The sequence below is a fragment of the Somniosus microcephalus genome, chromosome 6, assembly GCF_052327205.1.
Source record: "Somniosus microcephalus isolate GS21.2 chromosome 6, FLI_Smic_1.0, whole genome shotgun sequence".
NCBI lineage: Eukaryota > Metazoa > Chordata > Chondrichthyes > Squaliformes > Somniosidae > Somniosus > Somniosus microcephalus.
The window spans coordinates 61336678-61360561 of record NC_140992.1 but is presented as its reverse complement, the minus strand read 5'-3'; the positions used below and the strand labels follow the sequence as shown (position 1 = coordinate 61360561).

General features: G+C 41.5%; 2 protein-coding genes across 3 annotated transcripts in view; one reads left to right on the top strand and one right to left on the bottom strand.

Moving 5' to 3' along the window:
* Positions 1–1435, top strand: part of actl6a (actin-like 6A) — a 34773-nt gene extending 33338 nt beyond the window's left edge. For both annotated transcript variants that reach the window (XM_085990266.1, XM_085990265.1), the window contains one exon: positions 237–1435. In XM_085990266.1, coding sequence (XP_085846392.1) covers positions 237–317 — 81 coding nt within the window. In that variant the 3' untranslated portion in view covers positions 318–1435. The remainder of the gene's footprint in view (positions 1–236) is intronic.
* Positions 1248–23834, bottom strand: mrpl47 (mitochondrial ribosomal protein L47). Its single transcript, XM_085990271.1, has 7 exons — positions 23696–23834; positions 20293–20438; positions 13495–13555; positions 13191–13287; positions 12749–12879; positions 2340–2435; positions 1248–1407 (listed from the first exon to the last, which is right to left on the bottom strand). Exons 1-7 carry the CDS (start codon positions 23788–23790, stop codon positions 1293–1295), a joined length of 741 nt encoding a protein of 246 aa, XP_085846397.1. The 5' UTR covers positions 23791–23834; the 3' UTR covers positions 1248–1292.
* Positions 23835–23884: the final 50 nt, after the last annotated feature.

The following is a 23884-nucleotide window of genomic DNA, read 5'->3' as shown; positions in this document are numbered from 1 at the left end:
TTTCTCTTGTGCCTCTGCCTAGATCATTTGTATAAATGGAAAAACAAGAGGTTCCCGTACTACCATGCTGGAATACATCAACTTCGCTCTTCTCTCTGCTTTCTGTCCCCCAGTCATTTCTTTATTTTGCTGCAGTGATGTGCAAATCAATTGTGAATGATGGACATCATTGCTGCAACACACGAGTGTTTGCATTTAATAATGCTTAGCTAAGTTATTTTTTTGATTTTTACTAGGGTACATTCCAGCAGATGTGGATCTCCAAGCAGGAATATGAAGAAGGAGGGAAACAATGCGTTGAAAGAAAATGCCCTTAAAATTAAGGCGATTAGTTATGGATTCATTACCTTTGTGAAGGTGTTGCAGCTGTCAGGTTTTCTTTTGTCCCAAGTAGGGTTCTCAGGAACAGTGCTAAACCTCCTGTACAAATTTTTTTCCACTGGCTTCTTTGTATAATGGCTAGATACTAATGTATATTTTATAAAGGTTTTTAAAAAAAAATAATGATCAGTCAATTTTATTGACCAACCACGTCCCCAAAAACAAAGACAGAATCACAGAAACCCCACAGTGCAGATAGAGGCCATTTCGGCCCATCGAGCCTGCACCGACACATATCCCACCCGATCCCCATAACCCCTACACCAACACATATCCCACCCTATCCCTGTAACCCCACGTATTTAATCCCCCTTACACTAAGGGTCAATTTTATCATAGCCAATCAACCTAACCCGCACATCTTTGGACTGTGGGAGGAAACCGGAGCACCCGGAGAAAACCCACGCAAACACGGGGAGAATGTGCAAACTCCACAGACAGTCGCCCGAGGCCGGATTCGAACCCGGGTCCCTGGCGCTGTGAGGCAACAGTGCTAACCACTATGCCACCGTGCTGCCCTACTAAAGTTAAAAGTAATAACTTTTAAACTCTTTCAATTTACTATAGATACAAATCATGCCATGTTCAAGTAACACCAAATATTTCACTAGTGATATTTTTGTAAGCACCGGTTATGTTTTGTACACAGTATAGATTTAACAGTTTATCTTGTGCCTTTTATTGAATCGGTTGTTTACATGTCAGCCGAAGGCTAATCCAGAAGAGTGGGATAAACTTAGCCGCAATAGTCCTTTAATTACCTGTAACTATTGTTATAAATTTGCAACTGTCCTGTGCACTTCTGAACAAACACGCATGAGTTTAATGTTTAATTGATGCAACTCATTTTTAAACTGACAATAAACCATCTTTTACCCATTTTATTTTCACATTCTCTTTACAATGTAAAGTTAACTTTGTGCTGATGCAGATAGCCGAGGGAATTTTTCATTTAGTACTTTTTCTTTCTCCTTTGCTGCCTTCTTTGAATTGTTCTTTTGACGTAGGTGCTGCTCAATTCGTCGCCTAGCATAAATAAAACAAAGTCAGTTTCTTTTTGTATTATGACTTTTTTTTGCTAGTTCAAGATATTTGATTTGCTAGGGTATGGTATCGAGCCCAACACCCATTCTTCAGGTGCAAGCCTAGATGTTGGGCTATTTAACCATAGGGAACATCAGAGCAGAGTCTAATCCTGTCCTCAGCCCATTTCTAGCAGGTGTCACTGGATGCTAGTCAGGACCAACTATCCTGGTTGATTTTCACCTGCTAGTCCAAGGTAGGGTCTTTTGTAGCAACCTTGCCTACTGCCACTGAACCAGATCTCGAAGTCTGCATTGATGGGGATTCAAACTTGGGATCTATAGGACTCTTGCCAGTTGTTAACCAATCCGAGTCCTCCAGGGAGCAAGACAGACTTTAGCTTATTTCCAGCTACAACAAAATACTTTGCTGGTACTATAAAGCATGACAGGCCCCGCTCTACCAATTCCTTATTTATTGCCAGCTCAGCAGTTTTCTTGGTTTCACTTTTTCCTTTCATTCTTTGGTAAACTTCAAGTTAAATTTTAAAAAGAAGTTTGAAGAGAGGTAACTTGGAGTGATTTTTTTTTTTTTTTAAAGCTACACCTTTAAACAAGCTTTCAAAAAAAGTCAATTTGGAGCAAAATATGGCTGTAAACCCCCAATCCTAAATACAAAGGTGTGAACATGGAATCGGTGGTTCTCTCTATGCCGTGCCAGGCTTACACCTTCACCTGCATTACATACTTAAATGTTTCAGGAGTTTTTCCTCATCATTCATATTACTGGTTCCCAAGTATCTACTTTTTACAATGTTATTGCACTGAAATATCCTATGTACATATGGTTTGAGAAATTAATGGATGACATTACCACAAACATTGAAACAGTTGAATAGTAAACTGCTGTTCAGATAAAATAATCTGATTTATTACCTAACAAAAATGTCCACAAATGGTGGGGTGTAAAATCGTTTCCTTCTGTATATCTTGTTTAGGTACCAAGGAATAGGCCATTCCCTAAATTTATACCTAGAAAGAAGAATCTGGAGTTAAATCAGTGAAATAGAAACCAATATGCACGTACATTATCAACACTAGTATGTTATAATTAAAACTGTATTATAAAAGCAGACAGCATTCACTAGAATGCAAACTGCCTTGAGTAAACTAATACAGGAAACTCTTTATCCGGGACCGGCATGGTGCCGGTTGATCAAAGTCCGGATTACAGAGAGTTATAATTAAAAGGTACGAGAGCTCCGTACACAGCAACAAATCCAGGCTTCCCTGTTGCTTAGCAACAGCTGCAAGAACCCTGGCCACGCGTCCCTGTTGCTTAGCAACAAATGCAGAAACCCCCGATTACACAGCCAAGAATCAAGTAGGTAGGTGGTTGGAGTATTTCTCTCGTTTTAAAACTTTAAGTCTGTGGTTTATAGTTTTTAAGGTTGCTGTGGTGTACCAGGGACAGTTTGTAAACCAGGGCCCTTAAATATATAATTTAACCGTAGTGAAATTGGTGGGATTCATTTAATTTTAATTAATTAGTTAAAGGGTAAGTGCGAGTCATCAAAGAGTGCTGTGAGTTTGGGTAAGAGTGAGAGTTCTTTAATTGTTATTTCTCTTTAAATCATTCTTGATAAGATTACTTTAAGCAGTTTAAGTAAAGGGGAAAAGTTAAATATTTGGGATTCTGTTGGTTTAAGAAAAGTAAAACAAGGTTACACTACAGTAGGAGTAAATTGGCACAGCAGGCAGTGGAAACCAGTTTTCTAACCAATCAGCAGGGGTGACTCATTTGGCTGTAAACAAACAAACAGTATAAAAAGACCAGTCCTAGTGCGAGCAAGCACTGAGTCATCAAAGAGTGCTCTGAGTTTGGGTAAGTGTGAGTTAGGGTAAGTGGGGTGTTAGGTGCTCTTTTCAAACTTTAACTCTGGGTTGTAGTTAATAAGGCCTTTCTGGTGCAGACTGACTGTTGGTAAACCATTTAACCGGTGTAACTAGAGGGATTGATTTAATTTAAATCCAATTAATTAAAGGGGATACTAGCATCTAAAATCGGGCAGAGGGTGTCCATAACTAACAATAAAAAATTTAATTAACTCCATAGAATGGAGCAGGTGATGTGCTACTGTTGCGAGATGTGGGAGCCGGTGAACCCCATTGAGGCTCACGGTGATTACGTCTGGGACAAGTGTCTGCTGCTACAGGAACTCCAGCTCCGTGTTGATGAGCTGGAGTCTGAGCTTCAGACACTGCGACACATCAGGGAGGGGGAGAAGTACCTGGACTCTGTGTATCAGGAGGTGATCACACCTATGAAGTTAAGTAATTCAGATGTAGCCCATGGTCAGGGACAGGACGGTGTGACTACGAGTGAGGCAGGTACGGGGATCCAGGAGGTAGAGCTGGAGGAGCCGCAGCCCTTGCTCTTGACCAACAGGTTCGAGGTTCTTAGTCCCTGTGGGGACAGGAGCAGGGACTGCAGGGAGGATGAGCAACCTGGCCACAGCACTGTGGAACGGGGGGCCATTCAAGAGGGGGGGAGTAAATAGAAATGTTGCAGTGGTAGGGGATAGTATTATTAGGGGGATAGATAGAGTTCTCTGCAGCCGAGAGCGAGAGTCCCGAAGGCTGTGTTGCCTACCCGGTGCCAGGGTTAAGGACATCTCCTCTGGGCTGGAAAGAAACTTGCAGTGGGAGGGGGTGGATCCAGTTGTCGTGGTCCATGTTGGTACAAACGATGTAGATAGGATTAGGAAGCCGGTTCTGTTAAAGGAGTATGAGCAGCTAGGGGTCAAATTAAAAAACAGAACCTCAAGGGTAATAATCTCGATTATTACCTGAGCCACGAGCGAATTTGGCTAGGACAAATAAAATTAGAGTTAAATGCGTGGCTTAAAGACTGGTGTGGGAGAAATGGGTTTTGCTTCCTGGGACACTGGCACCAGTACTGGGGCAGGAGGGAGCTGTTCCGTTGGGACGGGCTTCACTTGGCCAGTGCTGGGACTAGAGTCCTGGCGGATCATATAACTAGGGCTGTAGAGAGGGCTTTAAACTAACTAGTGGGGGGGGAGGTTCCTAGAGAGCAAATAATAAAAATGACAACAGAGAAGGTCATAGATTTAGGTAGCAGTGGGGAAATTAAAAACCAGAGCGTGTCAGGAAGGGGCAGAAGATATGGAGTAAAAGGTAAAGTAATAAAAAGGGCAAAAGCAGGAACTAAGTGTCACCAAACATATTTGAAAGTTCTCTATCTGAATGCACGTAGCATTCGTAACAAAATAGACGAGTTAATGGCACAAATAACTACATATGGGTATGATCTTATGGCCATTACAGAAACATGGCTGCAGGGTGACAATGCCTGGGAATTAAACATACCAGGTTACTTAACGATCAGGAAGGACAGGCAGGAAGGAAGGGGAGGTGGAGTGGCTATGTTAATAAAGGAAGGAATCACTAATACAGAGAAATGATATTGGGTCACAAGATCAGGATAATGAAACAGTTTGGGTGGAGGTAAGGAATAATAAGGGGGAAAAAAACACTAGTGGGCGTAGTCTATAGGCCTCCGAACAGTTGCAACTATGTTGGACGGAGTATCAATCAGGAAATAGTTGAGGCTTGTAATAAGGGAGCATCTATAATTATGGGGGATTTAACTATCATATTAATTGGACAAATCAAATTGGGCAGGGCTGCCTTGAGGATGAGTTCATTGAGTATATTAGGGATGGGTTTCTTGAGCAGTATGTAACTGAACCGGCCAGGGGGCAAGCAACCTTAGATCTGGTCCTGTGTAATGAGACAGGATTAATTAAAAATGTCCTAGTAAAGCATCCCCTTGGAATGAGTGACCATAACATGGTTGAATTCCATATTCAATTAGAGGGTGAGAAGGTTGGATCTCAAACAAGCGTGCTAAGCTTGAATAAAGGAGACTATGACGGTATGAGAGCGGAATTGAGTAGAGTGGATTGGGGAAATAGATTAAAGGGTAAGAAGATACATGATCAGTGGTGTACATTTAAGGAGTTATTTTACAACTTCCAAAAAATATATATTCCACTGAAGAAAAGGGTGTAAAAGAAAAGACAGCCATCCGTGGCTAAGTAAAGAAATTAAGGATAGTATTCGACTAAAAGCAAGGGCATATAAGGTAGCCAAATCTAGTGGGAGGATAGAGGATTGGGAAAACTTTAAAAGACAGCAAAAAATAACAAAAAGATTGATTAAGAAAGGGAAGATAGATTATGAAAGTAAATGAGCAAAAAATATAAAAACAGATAGTAAGAGTTTTTATAGTTATATAAAAAGAAAAAGGGTGGCTAAAGTAAATGTTGGTCCCTTAGAGGATGAGACCGGGAAATTAATGGTGGGAAATATGGAGATGGCAAAAACACTGAATGAATATTTTACATCAGTCTTTACAGTAGAAGACACTAAGAATATCCCAACACTGGACAAACAGGGGGCTATTGGGGGGGAGGGAGGAGCTAAACACGATCAAAATCACTAAGGAAGTGGTACTTGGTAAAATAATGGGACTCAAGGCGGATAAATCACCTGGACCTGATGGCTTACATCCTAGGGTCTTGAGGGAAGTGGCGGTAGGGATTGTGGATGCATTGGTAATAATTTTCCAAAACTCCCTGGACTCAGCAAAGGTCCTGGCAGACTGGAAAACTGCTAATGTAATTTAAAAAGGGCAGTGGACAGAAGGCTGGAAACTATAGACCGGTTAGCCTAACATCTGTGGTAGGTAAAATATTGGAGTCCATTATTAAGGAGACAGTAACAGGACATTTGGATAATCATAATTTAATAGGACAAAGTCAGCATGGTTTTATGAAGGGGAAGTCATGTTTGACAAATTTGCTGGAGTTAACTTTGAGGAAGTAACATATAGGGTGGATAAAGGGGAACCAGTGGACGTAGTGTATTTAGACTTCCAAAAGGCATTTGACAAGGTGCCACAAGATTATTGCTTAAGATAAAAAATCATGGGATTGGGGGTAATATTCTGGCATGGAGAGAGGATTGGCTATCTAACAGAAGGCAGAGAGTTGGGCTAAATGGTTCGTTCTCAGACTGGCAATCAGTAACTAGTGGTGTTCCGCAGGGGTCAGTGCTGGGTCCCCAACTCTTTACAATCTATATTAACGATTTGGAGGAGGGGACCGAGTGTAACATATCAAAGTTTGCAGATGATACTAAGATGGGAGGGAAAGTAGTGAGTGAGGAGGACATAAAAAACCTGCAAGGGGACATAAACAGGCTAAGTGGGCAGAGATTTGGCAGATGGAATACAATACTGGAAAGTGTGAGGTTATGCACTTTGGCAGGAAAAATCATAGAGCAAGTTATTATCTTAATGGCAAGAAACTGGAAAGTACTGAAGTACAAAGGGATCTGGGGGTCCTGGTGCATGAAACTCAAAAGGTTAGTATGCAGGTGCAGCAAGTGATTAAGAAGGCCAATGGAATGTTGGCTTTCATTGCTAGGGGGATAGAATATAAAAATAGGGAGGTATTGCTTCAGTTGTACAAGGTATTGGTGAGACCGCACCTGGAATACTGCATACAGTTTTGGTGTCCATAAGAAAAGACATACTTGCTCTCGAGTCAGTACAAAGAAGGTTCACTTGGTTAATCCCGGGGATGAGGGGATGGACGTATGAGTAGAGGTTGAGTAGATTGGGACTCTACTCATTTGGAGTTCAGAAGAATGAGAGGTGATCTTATTGAAACATAAGATTGTGAAGGGGTTGGATCGGGTGGATGCGGGGAGGATATTCCCGATGATGGGTGAAACTAGAACTAGGGGGCATAGTCTTAGAATAAGGGGTTGCTCTTTCAAAACTGAGATGAGGAGGAACTACTTCACTCAGAGGGTGGTAGGTCCATGGAATATGCTGCCCCAAAAAGCTGTAGAAGCTACATCATTACATAAATTTAAAACAGAAATAGACAGTTTCCTAGAAGTAAAGGGAATTAAGGGTTACGGGGAGCGGGCAGGAATTTGGACATGAGTCTTGGTTCGGATCGGTCATGGCCCTGTGGGTAGCGGAGCGGGCCCAGGGGCCGTGTAGCCCGATCCTGCTCCTATTTTGTGTGTCTAATTCTGTTAGATTCAGGAGATGGTTCTGTGATAGTAGATTGGCGGTTAGGATCAGATCAGCCATGATCTTATTGAATGGCGGAGCAGGATCGAGGGGCCGATTGGCCTACTCCTCCTATTTCTTATGTTCTTATGTAGAAATGGCCACTAATATGAAGAAAAACTTAACTGAACCTACTCCTGAATTTTGCTGGTTAACCGAGATTTCCGGTTGTTTGGGTGCTGGTAAATCGAGAGTTTCCTGTACTCACAGCTTGGATTACAGAACTCTGCTATAAAGTTGCGCTGGTGGATTCATTTATAAAGTTTTCCAATAGTGAAGTTATTTTTAGTGTCAGAAACCTGTGGCAGGACATTATTTTTTGGCTACTGTTTTGGATGGAGAAATTGAATCACATTAAGTTCATGATAGAAACTATCAACATTTCAAATTAAGCTCCATAATATTCCTGTTGCAGCATTTCTAACATTAGGATTCAGCAAAGGAGGACAAAGGGATTAATTAAGAGGGGGAAGATAGAGTATGCGAGTAAGCTTTCAGGGAACATAAAAACTGACTAAAAGCTTCTATAGATATGTGAAGAGAAAAAGATTGGTGAAGTCAAGCATAGGTCCCTTGCAGTCAGAATCAGGGGAATTTATAATGGGGAACCAATTAAATACATACTTTGGTTCTGTCTTCACAAAGGAAGGACACAAATAACCTCCCAGAGATGTTGGGGAATATAGGGTCTAATGAGAGGGAGGAACTGAATGAAATCAGTATTTGTAGGGAAATGGTGTTAGGGAAATTGACTGGATTGAAGGCTGATAAGTCTACATCCTAGGCTACTTAAGGCAGTGGCCCTAGAAATAGTAGATGCATTGCTGGTCATCTTCCAAAATTCAATAGAGTCTGGAACAGTTCCCATGGATTGAAGGGTAGCTAATGTAACCCCACTATTTAAAAAAGGTGGTAGAGAGAAAACGGAATTATAGACCGGTAAGCCTGACATCGGTAGTGGGGAAAATGCTAGAGTCCATTATAAAAGATGTAATAGCAGAGCACTTGGAAAACAGTGACAGGATCGGACAAAGTCAACATGGATTTACAAAAGGTAAATCGTGCTTGACTAATCTGGAATTTTTTGAGGATGTAACTGGTAGAATAGATAAAGGAGAACCAGTGGATGTGGTGTATTTGGACTTTCAGAAGGCTTTTGATAAGGTCCCGCATAAGAGATTAGCGTGTAAAGTTAAAGCACATGGGATTAGGGGTAAGGTACTGACTTGGATAGATAACTGGTTGGCAGACAGGAAGCAAAGAGTTGGAATAAACGGGTCTTTTTCCGAGTGGCAGGCAGTGACTAGTGGGGTACCGCAGGGATCAGTGCTAGGACCCCAGCTATTCACAATATATATTAATGATCTAGACGAGGGAACTAGATGTAAAATCTCCCAAGTTTGCAGACGACACAAAGCTGGGTGGGCGAGTGTGCTGTGAGGAGGATGCAGAGAAACTCCAATATGATTTGGACAAGTTAGGTGATTGGGCAGATGCATGATAATGTGGATAAATGTGAGGTTATCCACTTTGGTGGCAAAAACAGGAAGACAGTTTATCTGAACGGCAATAGATTGGGAAAAGGGGAAGTGCAACAAGACCTGGGTGTCCTTGTGCACCAGTCGCTGAAGGTAAGCATGCAGGTGCAGCAGACGGTTAAGGTGGCAAATGGTATGTTGGCCTTCATAGCGAGAGGCTTTGAGTACAGGAGCAAGGATGTCTTGCTGCAGTTGTACAGGGCCTTGGTGAGACCACATCGAGTATTGTGTGCAGTTTTGGTCGTCTTATCTGAGGAAGGATGTTCTTGCCATGGGGGGAGTGCAGCGAAGATTCATCAGACGGATACCTGGGATGGCAGGAATGACTTATGAAGAGAGATTGGGTCGATTGGGCTTATATTCGCTAGAGTTTAGAAAAATGAGAGGAGATCTCATTGAAACTTATAAAATTCTAACAGGACTAGATGCGGGAAGGATATTCCCGATGGCGGGGGAGTCCAGAACCAGGGGTCACAGTCTAAGGATAAGGGGTAAGCCATTTAGGACTGAGATGAGGAGGAATTTCTTCACCCAGAGAGTGGTGAACCTGTGGAATTCTCTACCACACAAGGCAGCTGAGGCCAATTCATTAAATATATTCAAGAAGGAGTTAGATATATTTCTTAAGGCTAAAGGGGTCAAGGGATATAGGGAGAAAGCAGGGACAGGGTACTGAATTTGGATGATCAGCCATGCTCTCATTAAATGGCGGAACAGGCTCGAGGGGCCGAATGGCCTACTCCTATCTTCTATGTTTCTGTGACTGTGACCTTATGTTCTAGATTCCCCAGCCAGGGGAAACATTTTCTCAACATTAACCCTGTCAACCCCCTTAAGAATTTTATATGTTTCAATTAGATCACCTCTCATTCTTCTAAACTCTAAGGAATATAGGCCTAGTCTACTCAATCTCTCCTCATAGGGCAATCCTCTCATCCCAGGAATCAGTCTAGTGAACGTTTGCTGCACTCCCTCGAAGGCAAGCATGCCTTTCGTTAGGGAAGGAGACCAGAACTATACACAGTACTCCAGGTGTAGCCTCACCAATGCCCTGTATAATTCAATGCCCTGTATAATTGTAGTAAGATTTCTTTACTCTGTACTCTAATTCCTTTGTAACAAAAGCAAATATACCATTTGCTTTCCTAATTGCTTGCTGTACCTGCATGTTAACTTTGATTCATGAACAAGGACACCCAGGTCCCTGAGTGCAAACATTTCCCAGTCTCTCTCCATTCAAAAAATATTCTGCTTTTGTTTTTTCTATCAAAGTGGATAACTTCACACTTCCCCACATTGTATTCCATTTGCCATGTTCTTGCCCACTTAGTCAACCTGTCTATATCTCTCTGCAGCCTCCTCACAGCTTACTTTCCCACCTAACTTTGTATCAACAACAAACTTGGATACGTTACACTCAGTCCCTTCATCCAAGGCATCAATATAGATTGTAAATAGCTGAGGCCCAAGGATAGCACAAGATGAGGCCTCAGCAAGTCACTAGGAGAGGTAAAAGGGAAGTGGCTATCATATGCATTAAGTGTGATGACAGGTTAAGGAGCATACAAGCAATGAGGTGGTAGTGCCAAATGTTAAGGACACACAAAAGGAGTGATAGTGGAAGGGGGGTGGTGGTAGACCTGAAGGAGGTCTGGTGCACATGGGAAGTAGGAGGGGATGTAGTGGGAACAAGGGACAGATAGCTTCTGAATGACTTAAGGAGTCACAATGCCAGTCTGACCTAATTGACTTGAAGATCTATTGAGGTCTAAATGACCTTAACTAACTACAATAGCTACATATTTTGACATTAAACAAATTCCACACAACTACACTTTAACACATAATAATGCATTGTGCATTACATCGTATAATAGCCCTGTCCTTCTCAAACAGTATATCCTCTGACTTACAATGTGATTAAATATTAAGTCTCATGTAAAGCATGCCTTCTGTGCACATTAACCGAACGTCCTGTGTTATGATTTATGAGTAATGCTTTATCTGTCAATATTACCCAAAGTAGAACAGCAGCAAATTAGAAGTAATTGACTATTCTATGGCCAAAATAAGGTTTTAAACACAATTTTGACATTAACAATCTAATCACATTTAACCAGCAAGTTGTCTTTTAATGCCTTCCTTAAAGTTTTCAAGCCCTCACCCTGTCTCAGTAGCCTTGACTTAGACTGGATATTTTCCCCTGGAACAGTTAGGAGTTTCCAACTACATCTACGTTGAGCATCTGCAGCTTCCCAGCTTTTGACTCAAGCAAAGGGTGTGTCTCCTCATCCTTTGCATTTTCCAAAAGATTTGAAACAAACTGGAGATTGAATTCTCAACACTTTACTTCAGGTAAGTCTTGTTTAAAATATGAACTTTTTTTTTGTATCTCTTCCTCAATCTGTTATAATTTCTGTCTCAGGTCTACATCAGCAGCACTGACTTTTTCCAAACTGAATGCAAGTGGTGGTTTTTATTTGAAAACTGAAGTAACGTTACTTGAAAAAAGATACACCCTTTCTTCCCCCTCAACCTCTCTTTGACCCTAGTCTCTTCCACTTGCAAAGTTTATAGAGCACAAAACAAGGGCTAAAACAGGTATATCGTCAGAATAGTCATTTTTCTTGCACACATGCCCAGCCACCCTGTTAGAAAAACCTGAAAATGAATTTTGCCTCGGTAATGTTTTTGAAATCTGTCCTCTAGCTTTTCTTCAAATTTTGAGAAACTTTTGAACAAAGAGCAAGAAGCTAAAGAAAAGTACTCCTCAGTATAGGATGCATCTTGAGAAATTGGGTATATGGCACATGCTCAGATTGTACCATCCAAATTCAGCTGATGACATCACAGCTGTAGACCAAAATATCAAATCTGAGCTTATGAGAGGCTGAGGCCTTCAAGTAAAACTTAGATATTAAATGGAATTTCAATGGTCAAATGTAATCATTTTAGACATTGGAAATTTCAGAAGAAAAAATGGCAGATGTAAAAAAACAAAGCCATTGAGAGAATTCCCAGATACCACAGTCCCGAACTCAGTGTTTGCCCAAAATGCTGCCAGAACATCTCTTCCTAGTGCTGGATATTTCAACATACTGCTAGGCCTTGGGTTGCCGCAATACTGATAAATCAGTGTCCCAAATAATACTACTTGGCATCACACCGCTATTCTGATTCACTGTGAGCAATGCCACTTCACAACCATGCGGTTATATTTGTCAGCTTGGCTCAGTGGTAGCACTGAGTCAGAAGGTTGTGGGTTTTGGCCCCACTCTAGGACTCCATGAACAGGAGATTAGTGTTTTTAAATAATTGTTTCATGTGTAGATGTGCCACACCACATTTTTATATTTACATACTGTTGCACACATACCAGAACCTCTAAAGATTTTACATCTGAAGTATTTAGGAGAAGGAAACGTCACTTCTCTATAGATAGTTTTAGACATTACTGGATAGATTGATGAAATACAAGAACAAAGGAAAATGATCCACTTCTAACACACAAAGCATCCGTGACATTGAGAACTGAAAACCAAAGCTGAAATACAAAATCTGGGAACCAACTTTTATGAAAATGAATAAATCTTGACAAAATGCATTTCATTGTAATAAAAGTATTTGTTTCTCACCAAAAATTTCGTCCAAAGATGTCCCTTCTCCAAGCACCAGGGTAGCCTTTCTCCTGCCCAGTCTGCAGCAACCTCAGTGCATCTTCACGTTCTTGAACAATTGAGTCAATTCTAGCCATAGATCGTTCTATCTATTAATAGCAAAAATATTAATTGGACATTGCTGACTATACCTTTCAAATATGGAAACCAGAAAATACACACCAACTGTTCCAATTGCTGCACAATATTTCTGGACTAGGATGCTTACTGAAAATGTCATTCATTGTTGTAATGGTTTAAGCTGGAGAAGATGAGTTGCTGGGAGAAACCAAGTCGCACAGAACTACATCTAAAATAAATTGGACCACACCTCTTCAGTTCTTCGGAATATATTGTATTTTTCACAACAAAAATTACAAGAATTGTTAGCACCAGAACAGCCTTGCAGTTTGTTCCTTACTTTCTTTAAGCGCTCTGGACTTGGCATTTGTAATCGTTGTCGCTTTGCCTCTTGCTCTATAGTCAAAAGCATATTCTTTTCTTTGAGGAGGACATACCTGTATCAAGAATATATTTAATGTTACCATGAAATACAAAAAAGTGAAAAAGCTCAAAGTTCAAGATAATTGTGTTTTATTAACAAAAACACACAACATAACTGCAGTAATATAATGAAAATTGTCACTAAAGAGCTTTTTCCACAAAGGGAAATTATTGTAAACTTCAGAGATTAGAGCATACATCTAAAGTACCACAAAATGTACCAGAGCTTGTGTAAATCTTCATTGCTTTTTATTCGCAGCTGTTTTGCTGTCCAAGGTGCACCTAAAAAGCAAATTCAAAAGCTACATTCAGATACCACATCCTTTTTTTATTGTTGAGAAACCAAGATGCAGGGCCAACACCCATAGTGCAGATTATCAGGGTTGAAAAGAAAGAGAGATCACAGAATCACAGAAACCCCACAGTGCAGATAGAGGCCATTTCGGCCCATCGAGCCTGCACCGACACATATCCCACCCGATCCCCGTAACCCCTACATATCCCACCCGATCCCCGTAACCCCACGTATTTAATCCCCCTAACACTAAGGGTCAATTTATCATAGCCAATCAACCTAACCCGCACATCTTTGGACTGTGGGAGGAAACCGGAGCACCCGGAGAAAACCCACGCAAACACGGGGAGAATGTGCAAACTCCACACAGACAGTCACCCGAGGCCGGATTCGAACCCGGGTCCCTGGGTGAGATACATCAGATAGTGATTAAGTGTGGCCAGATTGAGTTGTAATATCCTGAAAATTGTAAGAAGGAAAGACTGAGGGAGGTAAGGAGTTTTACAGTTTTGAGGTCCTGGGAAAAAAAGTTATACAGTAGTAGGAAATTGTATGATAAATTTCTATTTCAACACAATGAAGGGAGGAGAAAGAGCACAGAGGGTGGCATGTTTACAGTTTAGGAGCAACAAGGAAAGTGCACTGACCATAGAATTAACAGAAACAACGGTGCTAGCACATAGCAAAAGGTTGGAGGCTAGAGGTGACAGATTACCTAATCTAAAGACAAATTACCAGCGTTTTCTAGTATCTTGTCCGAGGTGTTGGAAAAACTTTCCCATAATTGGGATCATTATTGAAGCCTCAGACAGATTTGGGCTTTATAGAGTAAAGAACTGTTTGTGGAAAACAATTGTTTGATATGATAAAAGGAGGTAGCTTTAGAAATGGAGACGCTGGAGCTCCACTTGAGGTCAGAGGAGCTAGCAGGGCCAAAAATATTGGGACATGAAGAACAGCTAAGGATGTAGCCATCAAAAGGTAAGAAGTGGTAGCTGTTCATTAGATTTGTAAGAGACATGAAGAAACGGAATAATTGACATAAGATGTTTATTGTCTCATGAGACGTTAAACTGAGACCACGTCTGCTCTCTCAGATGCATGTAAAAGATCCCATGGCACTATTTCTAAAAAGAGCAGGGGAGTTATCCCTGGTGTCCAAGCCAATAATTATCGCTCAATCAACATCACAAACAGATTATCTGTTCATTATCACATTGCTGCTGTGTTTCTTACATTACAGCAGCGACTACACTTCAAAAGTACTTCATTGGCTGTAAAGCCCTTTGGGACGCCCTGAGGTCGTGAAAGGCACTATATGAATGCAAGTCTTTTTCTTTTTAAGGGAATACACAATAAATGGTAGGCTACGGAGAGTGTAGAGGAACAGAGGGACCTTGGAGTATATGTCCACATAATGTAGCAGGACAGGTAGAATAGGTGGTTAAGAAGGCATATGCAATATTTCCTTTACTAGCCTAGGCATAGAATATAAGAGTAGTGAGGTTATGCAAGAACTGTATAAAACACTAGTTAGGCCACAGCTAGAGTACTGCGTACAGTTCTGGTCACCATATTACAGGAAATAAGTGATTGCACTGGAGAGGGTACAGAAGAGATTTACGAGGATGTTGCCAGGACTGGAGAATTTTAGCTATGAGGAAAGATTGGATAGGCTGGGGTTGTTTTCTTTGGAGCAGAGGAGGCTGAGGGGAGATTTAATTGAGGTGTATAAAATTATGAGGGGCCTAGATAGAGTGGATAGGAAGGACCGATTTCCTGTAACAGAAAGGTCCATAACCAGGGGATATAGATTTAAAGTAAATGGTAGCAAGATTAGAGGGGTAGTGGGGGTCTGGAACTCACTGCCTGAATAGGTGGTAGTGGGAGAAAACCTAGCTGCATTTAAAAAGTACATAAGAAGTAGGAGCAAGAGTAGGCCATTTGGCCCTTCGAGCCTGCTCCGCCAATCAGTAAGATCATGGCTGATCATCTACCTCAACTCCACCTTCCTGCTCGATCCCCATATCCCTTGATTCCCTTAATATCCAAAAATCTATCGATCTTTGTCTTGAATAGACTCAATGACTGAGCCTCCACAGCCCTCTGCGGTAGAGAATTCGAAAGATTCACAACCCTCTGAGTGAGGAAATTTTTCCTCATCTCAGTCCTAAATGGCTAACCCTTATTCTGAGACTGTAACCCCTGGGTCTAGACTCCCCAGCCAGGGGAAACATCCTCCTTGCAGCTACCCTGTCGAGCCCTGTAAGAATTTTGTATGTTTCAATGAGATCACCTCTCATTCTTCTAAACTCTAGAGAATATAGGCCTGGTCTACTCAATCTCTCCTCATAGGTTAATCCCTCCCATCCCAGGAATCAGTCTGGTGAACCTTCGTTGCACTCCCTCTATGGCAAGTATATCCTTCCTTAGGTAAGGAGACCAAAACTGTACACAATGCTCCAGGTGTGGTCTCACCAGGGCCCTATATAATTGCAGTCAGACATCTTTACTCTTCTACTCAAATCCTCTTGTAATAAAGGCCAACATACCACTTGCTTTCCTAACTACTTGCTGTACCTGCATGTTAACTTTCAGTAATTTGTGTACAAGGACACCCAGGTCACACTGAACACCAACAATCTCTCACCATTTAAAAAAACTCTGCTTTTCTATTTTTCCTACCAAAGTGGATAACTTCACATTTCTCCACATTATATTCCATTTGCCATGTTCTTGCCCACTCACTTAGCTTGTCTATATCCCCTTGAAGCCTCCTTGCATCCTCCTCACAACTTACATTCCCACCCAGCTTTGTATCATCAGCAAACTTGGATATATTACATTTGGTCCCCTCATCCAAATCATTGATATAGATTGTGAATAGCTGAGGCCCAAGCACTGATCCTTGTGGTACCCCACTAGTTACAGCCTGCCAACCTGAAAATGACCCGTTTATACCTACTCTCTGTTTTCTGTCTGTTAATCAATCCATGCTCATATATTACCCCCAATCCCATGAGCCCTAATTTTGTTTAATAACCTCTTGTGTGGCACATTATCGAATGCCTTCTGAAAATCCAAATACACCACATCCACTGGTTCCCTCATCAATTCTGCTAGTTACCACCTCAAAAAACTCAACAGATTTGTCAAACACTATTTCCCTTTCATAAATCCGTGTTGACTCTGCCCAATCCTATTATTATTTTCTAAGTGCCCTGTTACCACATCCTTAATAATAGATTCTAGCATTTTCCCTACTACTGATGTCAGGCTAACTGGTCTGTAGTTCCCCGTTTTCTCTCTCCCTCCTTTCTTAAATAGTGGGGTTACATTTGCTACCTTCCAATCCACGGGAACCGTTCTAGAATCTCTGAAATTTTGGAAGATGACAACCAATGCATCCACTATCTCTATAGCCACCTCTTTCAAAACCCTAGGATGTAGGCCATCAGGTCCAGGGGATTTATCAGCTTTCAGTCCCATTAATTTCTCCAGTACAGATGCACTATCCCTTATCCGAAACCCTTGGGACCAGATGTTTTTCGGAATTCGGAATTTTTCGGATTTCAGAATGGTATTACGGGTGACACCCTAGCGGGGTCTGGGCAGCACCCCGTAAGCAAACACATTAATATTTCTGCAGCGAACCTTATGAATATTCACACTGAGTGGGATAAATAAAGACTATAAATAGTATTACAGTTTATTTGTACAGTAATAATTTGGTAAATTAAATAGTGGGATAAATATAGACCATAAATACTCTAGTACAGTTTATTTGTAAGGAAAACATTCAGTAAAACTTCAAACATATACAGGTACAAACTAAGCTAAATACCTGTACATATACATGCAGTAAAGGTACATTACATCTGGCTTGAGGATCTTGGAGAAGAGGGTACATCAGTGTTGTTATCGGACATCTGAAGGTGGGCCAGGAACAGGATTCTCAAGTGATGAAGCAGCACTACGACAGACGGCCTTTTTAAAGACTTCTTCCAGTGTCATCTGTCTCATTAACATTGGTTTCTGTCTAAGCAGTCTCTCTTTAATTGAGTAAACTTCCATAATCCCTTGCTCACTGATAAATGCACGTTGTTCAAGGCCAGCAATTAACTGATCACACATTTTCACCATATCGTCTATGGGGATTTTTTCACCTGTGTTCACAATGTCATCATCATCATCAGTACTATCCTCATGCTTGTCTTTATTTAACACCATTTCAGCAATTTCCCCATCACTCAACGAATGCACAACAGGTGCATCATTGTCAATGTTCAGCACTTCTTCGATATCAGCTTCCTCTAACTTATTTACACTTTCGGATGATAAACCTTTGGCGTAAGTAAGGAGGTTTGATATCATCTTCTCCTTACTGACAGGAAATCCTTCAAAATCTTCATCTGCAGGTCCATCTTCATCAAACATCGTTGTAGGCCAAAGTCTGTGCCAAGCATTTGTTAATGTTGGTTTATCAACATCATTCCAAGCATTAGCAACTGCGTAAATGGCATCCTTAACATTGCACTCTTTCAGGAAGCTTTGGATTCCTATGCCTCTGTTGACTGCATCAAGCATACAGTTCAAAAAAACGTCTTTATACTTGCTCTTCATGGAGCGTAAAATTCCTTGGTCACAAGGCTGTATTAAAGATGTCACATTAGGGGGAAAGTTAATGCCGAAAACATTACTTTTCACAAGAAGTTCAGGAGAGGGATGTGCGGAGCAGTTGTCCAGGAACAATAAAATTTTGCAGTTTTCTTCCAGTCCAGCTTGCCTGCAATGAGCTCGTATCGCTGGTACGAAGTGGTTATTGAACCAGTCAGAAAATATTCCTCTGGTTACCCATGCTTTCTTGCTCGCATAATAATGCACAGGTAAATGGCATACACCTTTCAAACATCTCGGATGTTGGCTTTTTCCAATCACTACCAACTTTAACTTGTGTGTGCCTGCAGCATTGGCACACCCAAGAACAGTCAACCTGTCCTTAGCGTCCTTAAAACCTGCTGGTGCAATCTCATCAGCCGTTGTTAATGTTTTTCTAGGAACGTAGCGCCAGTACAGAGCTGTTTCATCAGCATTGTAAATTTGTTCAGGACTGAGGTTTTCATCAGATATTATTTTGGCAAATTCGTCAATGTAATTTTCAGCTGCTTCATGATCAGCAGAAGCTTTTTCACCACAGATTTTCAGATATTTTATACCATGACGCTTCTTAAATTTATGCAGCCAACCTTCTGAATATTCACACTCAACTGCAATGTTCAGTTCTTCATGGTATATTCTAGCTTGTTTCTTGACCATCAAACCAGTCAGTGGCACACGTTCACTTCTTCGTTGTCGAATCCACTCAATCAGCACACGGTCAAGATCTTCATTTTTTGCCCTATGCAATGTTTTCCTACTTTTCATTAGTTTATGGTCATCACTGTCAGTGTAAAACTTCAACAACTTGTCTTTCTGTTTCTTTAAGTCATATACGGTGGTAGTTCCCACACCATATTCTTCAGTAAGATGCCGCACAGACACACCACGATCAAGCTTCTGCAATAACTTCACTTTCTGCGATATCGATAATGAGAGATGCTTCCTTTTCTGCTTCTCAGTTACCCATAGGGGTATCTGCAGCTCTTTTTGACATTTTCACAAATCACAAAAAAAACAAAAAATATCAAAGAGAGCAGCAGACGCACGTGTGACAGCGCTGAGACACAACTGACACCTCACACCTGCGTGGGTCAAGCATCGGCCGCGTCGGGTCATGTCGTGCGCACGAGTTACGCTCCACGAAAAAACTTTCGGTTTTCAGAGGTTTTCGAATTTCGGAATTGCGGATAAGGGATAGTCTAACCTGTACTATTTTTTTTACTAATACTAATTTCTTTCAGTTCCTCATTCTCGCTAGACCCTTGGTTCTCCACTATTTCTGGGAAGTTTTTTGCATCATCTTCAGTGAAGACAGCCATAAAGTATTTGTTTAATTTCTCTGCCATTTCCTTATTCCCCATTATAATTTCTCTTGTCTCAGCCTGTAAGGGACCCAGATTTACTTTTGCTAATCTTTTCCTTTTTACATACCTATAGAAGCTTTTACAGTCTGTTTTTATGTCTCTTGCTAGTTTACTCTCATTCTATTTTCCCTTTCTTTATCAATTTCTTGGTCCTCCTTTGCTGAATTCTACTTGGATATGCACTTGAAGTGTCATAACCTACAGGGCAATGGACCAAGAGCTGGAAAGTGGGATTAGGCCAGTTAGCTATTTTTCGTCCAGTACAGACACGATGGGTCAAACGGCCTCCTTCTGTGTCGTAAATTTCTATGATTCTATGATCAAAGGGCATAAAGATCAGCTCCAGTGATTCAGCCATTGCACTGTAAAAGGAATGGAAGTTGTGCACGGTGAGAGCACGCAGTCTAAAAGAAGTAGGTGTATGTAGAGTGGAATCATTGGCAATAGGGTTGAATGATAACTAGTGGACAACATTGATATGAAGAACAGAGTGAGAGAGGACACACCTATCAATTACGACAGTGATTTGGGAAAAATAAATAGCTAAACATATTGTACCTTGTTTAGAAGTGCTACCGTTATTTTCAAATTAAAAATTTAAATAAAAACAATCTACAATAGGTAAATAGTTCAAAGTTGGTTCATTACAATGCAGATGTGTTAGAAAGCATCAATTTAGGATTTTGCAAAAAGCGACTCACCAGACTTCACAGTCGGTTCTCCCCAGTTCTTTGGGTCATCAAAGAATTCCTCTAGTCCTTTACAGGAATTAGAAGTATGCAAAGATCTACACTGTAGGGTTAGGCTTGATCCCAGCTCAATTTTCTGAAACTTGGCTGACTTTGTCCTTTAATAACAGGAACATTTTGACAAGTTATGGAAAGTGACCTTTGGTTTGCAACACAGCTTCATGAACAGTAATTTACTGAATTTTCCATTTTGCTTTAGAGCTCATCATTCCATCGTACAGAAGCTCTTAATGGACATACTTCTGGATGCACATTTTCATTCCTTTCTTGTTCCATCTCCATTATAAATCATAAATGCTTATTTTGCTTAATTGAGCATCTTTGATGTTAATCAGTAGTATACGCTGTTACTTGGGTGGTTGGTTAACAAAATATTGTTTAAAGTTTTTGAGGTCATTCAATTTTGTCACAATGCCTCTTTGAATACCATCTTCATTTTCCTTTTTGCACCACAGGTCAGGTGCGGTAGCTATAAATAACTCTCTCAAACTCTTAAGTACTTAAAGAACTTGCCTCCTGTCTAGAATTTACAGCTGATAAGCGGGTCCTGGGATCTGTGTACATTACATTAATTACATCATTATGTGATGACTTCATAGAAACATAGAAGATAGGAACAGGATTAGGCCATTCGGCCCCTCAAGCCTGCTCCGCCATTCAATACGATCATGGCTGATCATCCAAATTCAGTACCCTGTCGCTGCTTTCTCCCCATATCCCTTGATCCCTTTAGCCTTAAGAAATATATCTAACTCCTTCTTGAATATATTTAATGAACTGGTCTCTACTGCCTTCCGTGGTAGAGAATTCCACAGGTTCACCACTCTCTGGGTGAAGAAATTCCTCATTTCTGTCCTAAATAGCTTACCCCTTATCCTTAGACTGTGACCCCTGGTTCTGGATGCCCCGACCATCAGGAACATCCTTCCTGCATCTAGTCTGTCCAGTCCTGTCAGAATTTTATAAGTTTCAATGAGATCCCCTCTCATTCTTCTAAACTCCAGCGAGTATAAGCCCAATCGACCCAATCTCTCCTCATACGTCATTCCTGCCATCCCAGGTATCAGCCTGGTGAACCTTCGCTGAACTCCCTCCATGGCAAGAACATCCTTCATCAGATAAGGTGACCAAAACTGCACACAATACTCAAGATGTGGTCTCACCAAGGCCCTGTACAACTGCAGCAAGACATCCTTGTTCCTGTACTCAAACCCTCTCGCTACGAAGGCTAACATACCATTTGCCTTCTTAACCGCCTGCTTACCTTCAGCGACTGGTGCACAAGGACAGCCAGGTCTCGTTGCACTTCCCCGTCTCCCAATCTATTGCCATTCAGATAATAATCTGCCTTCCTGTTTTTGACACCAAAGTGGATAACCTCGCTGTATTGGATAACCTCTATAATTATATCCACGTTCTATTGCATCTGCCATGCTTCTGCCTAATCACCCAACCTGTCCAAATCATCCTGGAATTTCTCAGCATCCTCCTCACAGCACACACGCCCACCCAGCTTTGTGTCGTCTTCAAACTTGGAGATATTACATCTAGTTCCCTTGTCTAGATCATTAATATATATTGTGAATAGCTGGGGTCCAAGGACTGATCCGTGCGGTACCCCACTAGTCACTGCCTGCCACTCGGAAAAAGACCCGTTTATTCCAACTCTGCTTTCTGTCTGCCAACCAGTTCTCTATCCAAGTCAATACCTTGCCCCCAATCCCATGTGCCTTAACTTTACACGCTAATCTATTATGCGGGACCTCATCAAAAGCCTTTTGAAAGTCCAAATACACCACATCCACTGGTTCTCCCTTATCTATTTTACCAGTTACATCCTCAAAAAATTCCAGTAGATTAGTCAAGCACGATTTACCTTTTGTAAATCCATGTTGACTTTGTCCGATTCTGTCACTGTTTTCCAAGTGCTCTGCTATTACATCTTTTATAATGGACTCTAGCATTTTCCCCACTACCGATGTCAGGCTTACTGGTCTGTAATTCCCCGTTTTCTCTCTACCACCTTTTTTGAATAGTGGGGTAACATTAGCTACCCTCCAATCCTTCAATCCATGGGTACTGTTCCAGATTCCATCGAATGTTCACTAATGCAAAGTGCACGTCTCAGGATCCACTAAAGCCAAGAAGAATTTGTCTTTTTGCAGGTTGGACTTGTAACAAAAAAGATCCAGCAACTTCAGTAAATCTGGGTAGTTATCACTGGAAATCAGCAAAAAGTTGATTTTAAAGATTTCTAATTATACCGTAAACACCAGGTAACTTGTAATGTTCTGACAAATTAGAATTATACTACAAAATATTTCCTCTTCAAGTATGTATCCAATTTCCTTTTGGAAGTTGGTTCCACCACCCTTTCAGGCAGTGCATTCCAAATCATCATAACTCGCTGTTAAAAATCTCATCTTCCCTCTGGTTCTTTTGCCAATTATCTTAAATCTGTTACCTCTGGTTAACGACCCTCCTGCCAGTGGTAACAGTTTCTCCTTGTTTACTCTCATCAAAACCCCTCATAATTTTGAACACCTCAATCATATCTCCTCTTCTCTGCTCTAAGGAGAACAATCCCAGCTTCTCTAGTCTCTCCACATAACTGAAGTCCCTCATTCCTAATATTATTCTGGCAAATCTCCTTTGCATCCTTTCCAAGGCCTTGACATCCTTCCTAAAGTGTGGTGCACAGAATTAGACACAATACTCCAGCGGAGGCCAAACCAGTGATTTATAAAGGGTCAGCATACCTTGCTTGGTTTTACACTCTATGCCTCTTTTCATAAAGCCAAGGACCAAGAATGAATTCAAAACCTGACTGGATTGTTTTAATAAAACCAAGAACTCACTTTGTGCTTTATTTAGTCACTCGTCAGTCTGGGTTCTGTCCTCTGCCAGATCATGCAACTATTTGCCCAGTTCACACTCCTACCCTCAATTATTACCTACACATTGAATCTTCAAAGAGAGTGTCCCTCAACACTTGGCTGCATTCATCACTACCAACTATGTTTCTTTGTGGTCTCCCAATTTTGTCAAACAGCTTGGAGAAGTTCCTGATGGGTCTGTTTTTGGGATGGCTACATCAGCCGTTAAAAGTCTAGACTGCGGGACAGGGTGTCTCCGACTGTTTGCCCATGTTTAGCGTTTGGGTGCATGTCCAGATGACCGTGCCTGCTACAGGGGAGGCGCTGCCCCGGATTCAGTGCTTTATTAATTGGGATTAGACAGACCCGTTTGGTGCCCTCCTCCAACAGGGGGCTGGGATCGGGTTCTCCTCAGCTCCGCCAGTAACCAGTCTCTACAAAAGAACACAGGGTTGCCGTTGCCGCCCTCATTGACTCACGGTGTAAGCCCGCCGGCCGCCACTGTCCTGCCGCCGGGGCCGAGACTCAGCCACTTGCTGAACCGCCGGCACCAGCTCGCCACCCGCGTCGCCATCTTGCACCCACAGTGCAGCGCGCCGTCGGTACCCGGGCAACCGGCCACCGGCGCCTCTGATTGGTCAAAATTAACCCTGCTTACAGTCAGAAAC

What these genes read in the sequence shown, in the direction of transcription:
- mrpl47 (XM_085990271.1), bottom strand. Translation starts at nt 23,790, where the DNA reads ATGGCGACGCGGGTGGCGAGCTGGTGCCGGCGGTTCAGCAAGTGGCTG. An exon ending in GCGGCCGGCGGGCTTACACC is followed by an intron (nt 20,439 to 23,695) that starts GTGAGTCAATGA and finishes CTGTTATTAAAG; the next exon opens with GACAAAGTCAGCCAAGTTTC. An exon ending in GAAGATTTACACAAGCTCTG is followed by an intron (nt 13,288 to 13,494) that starts GTACATTTTGTG and finishes TTCTTGATACAG; the next exon opens with GTATGTCCTCCTCAAAGAAA.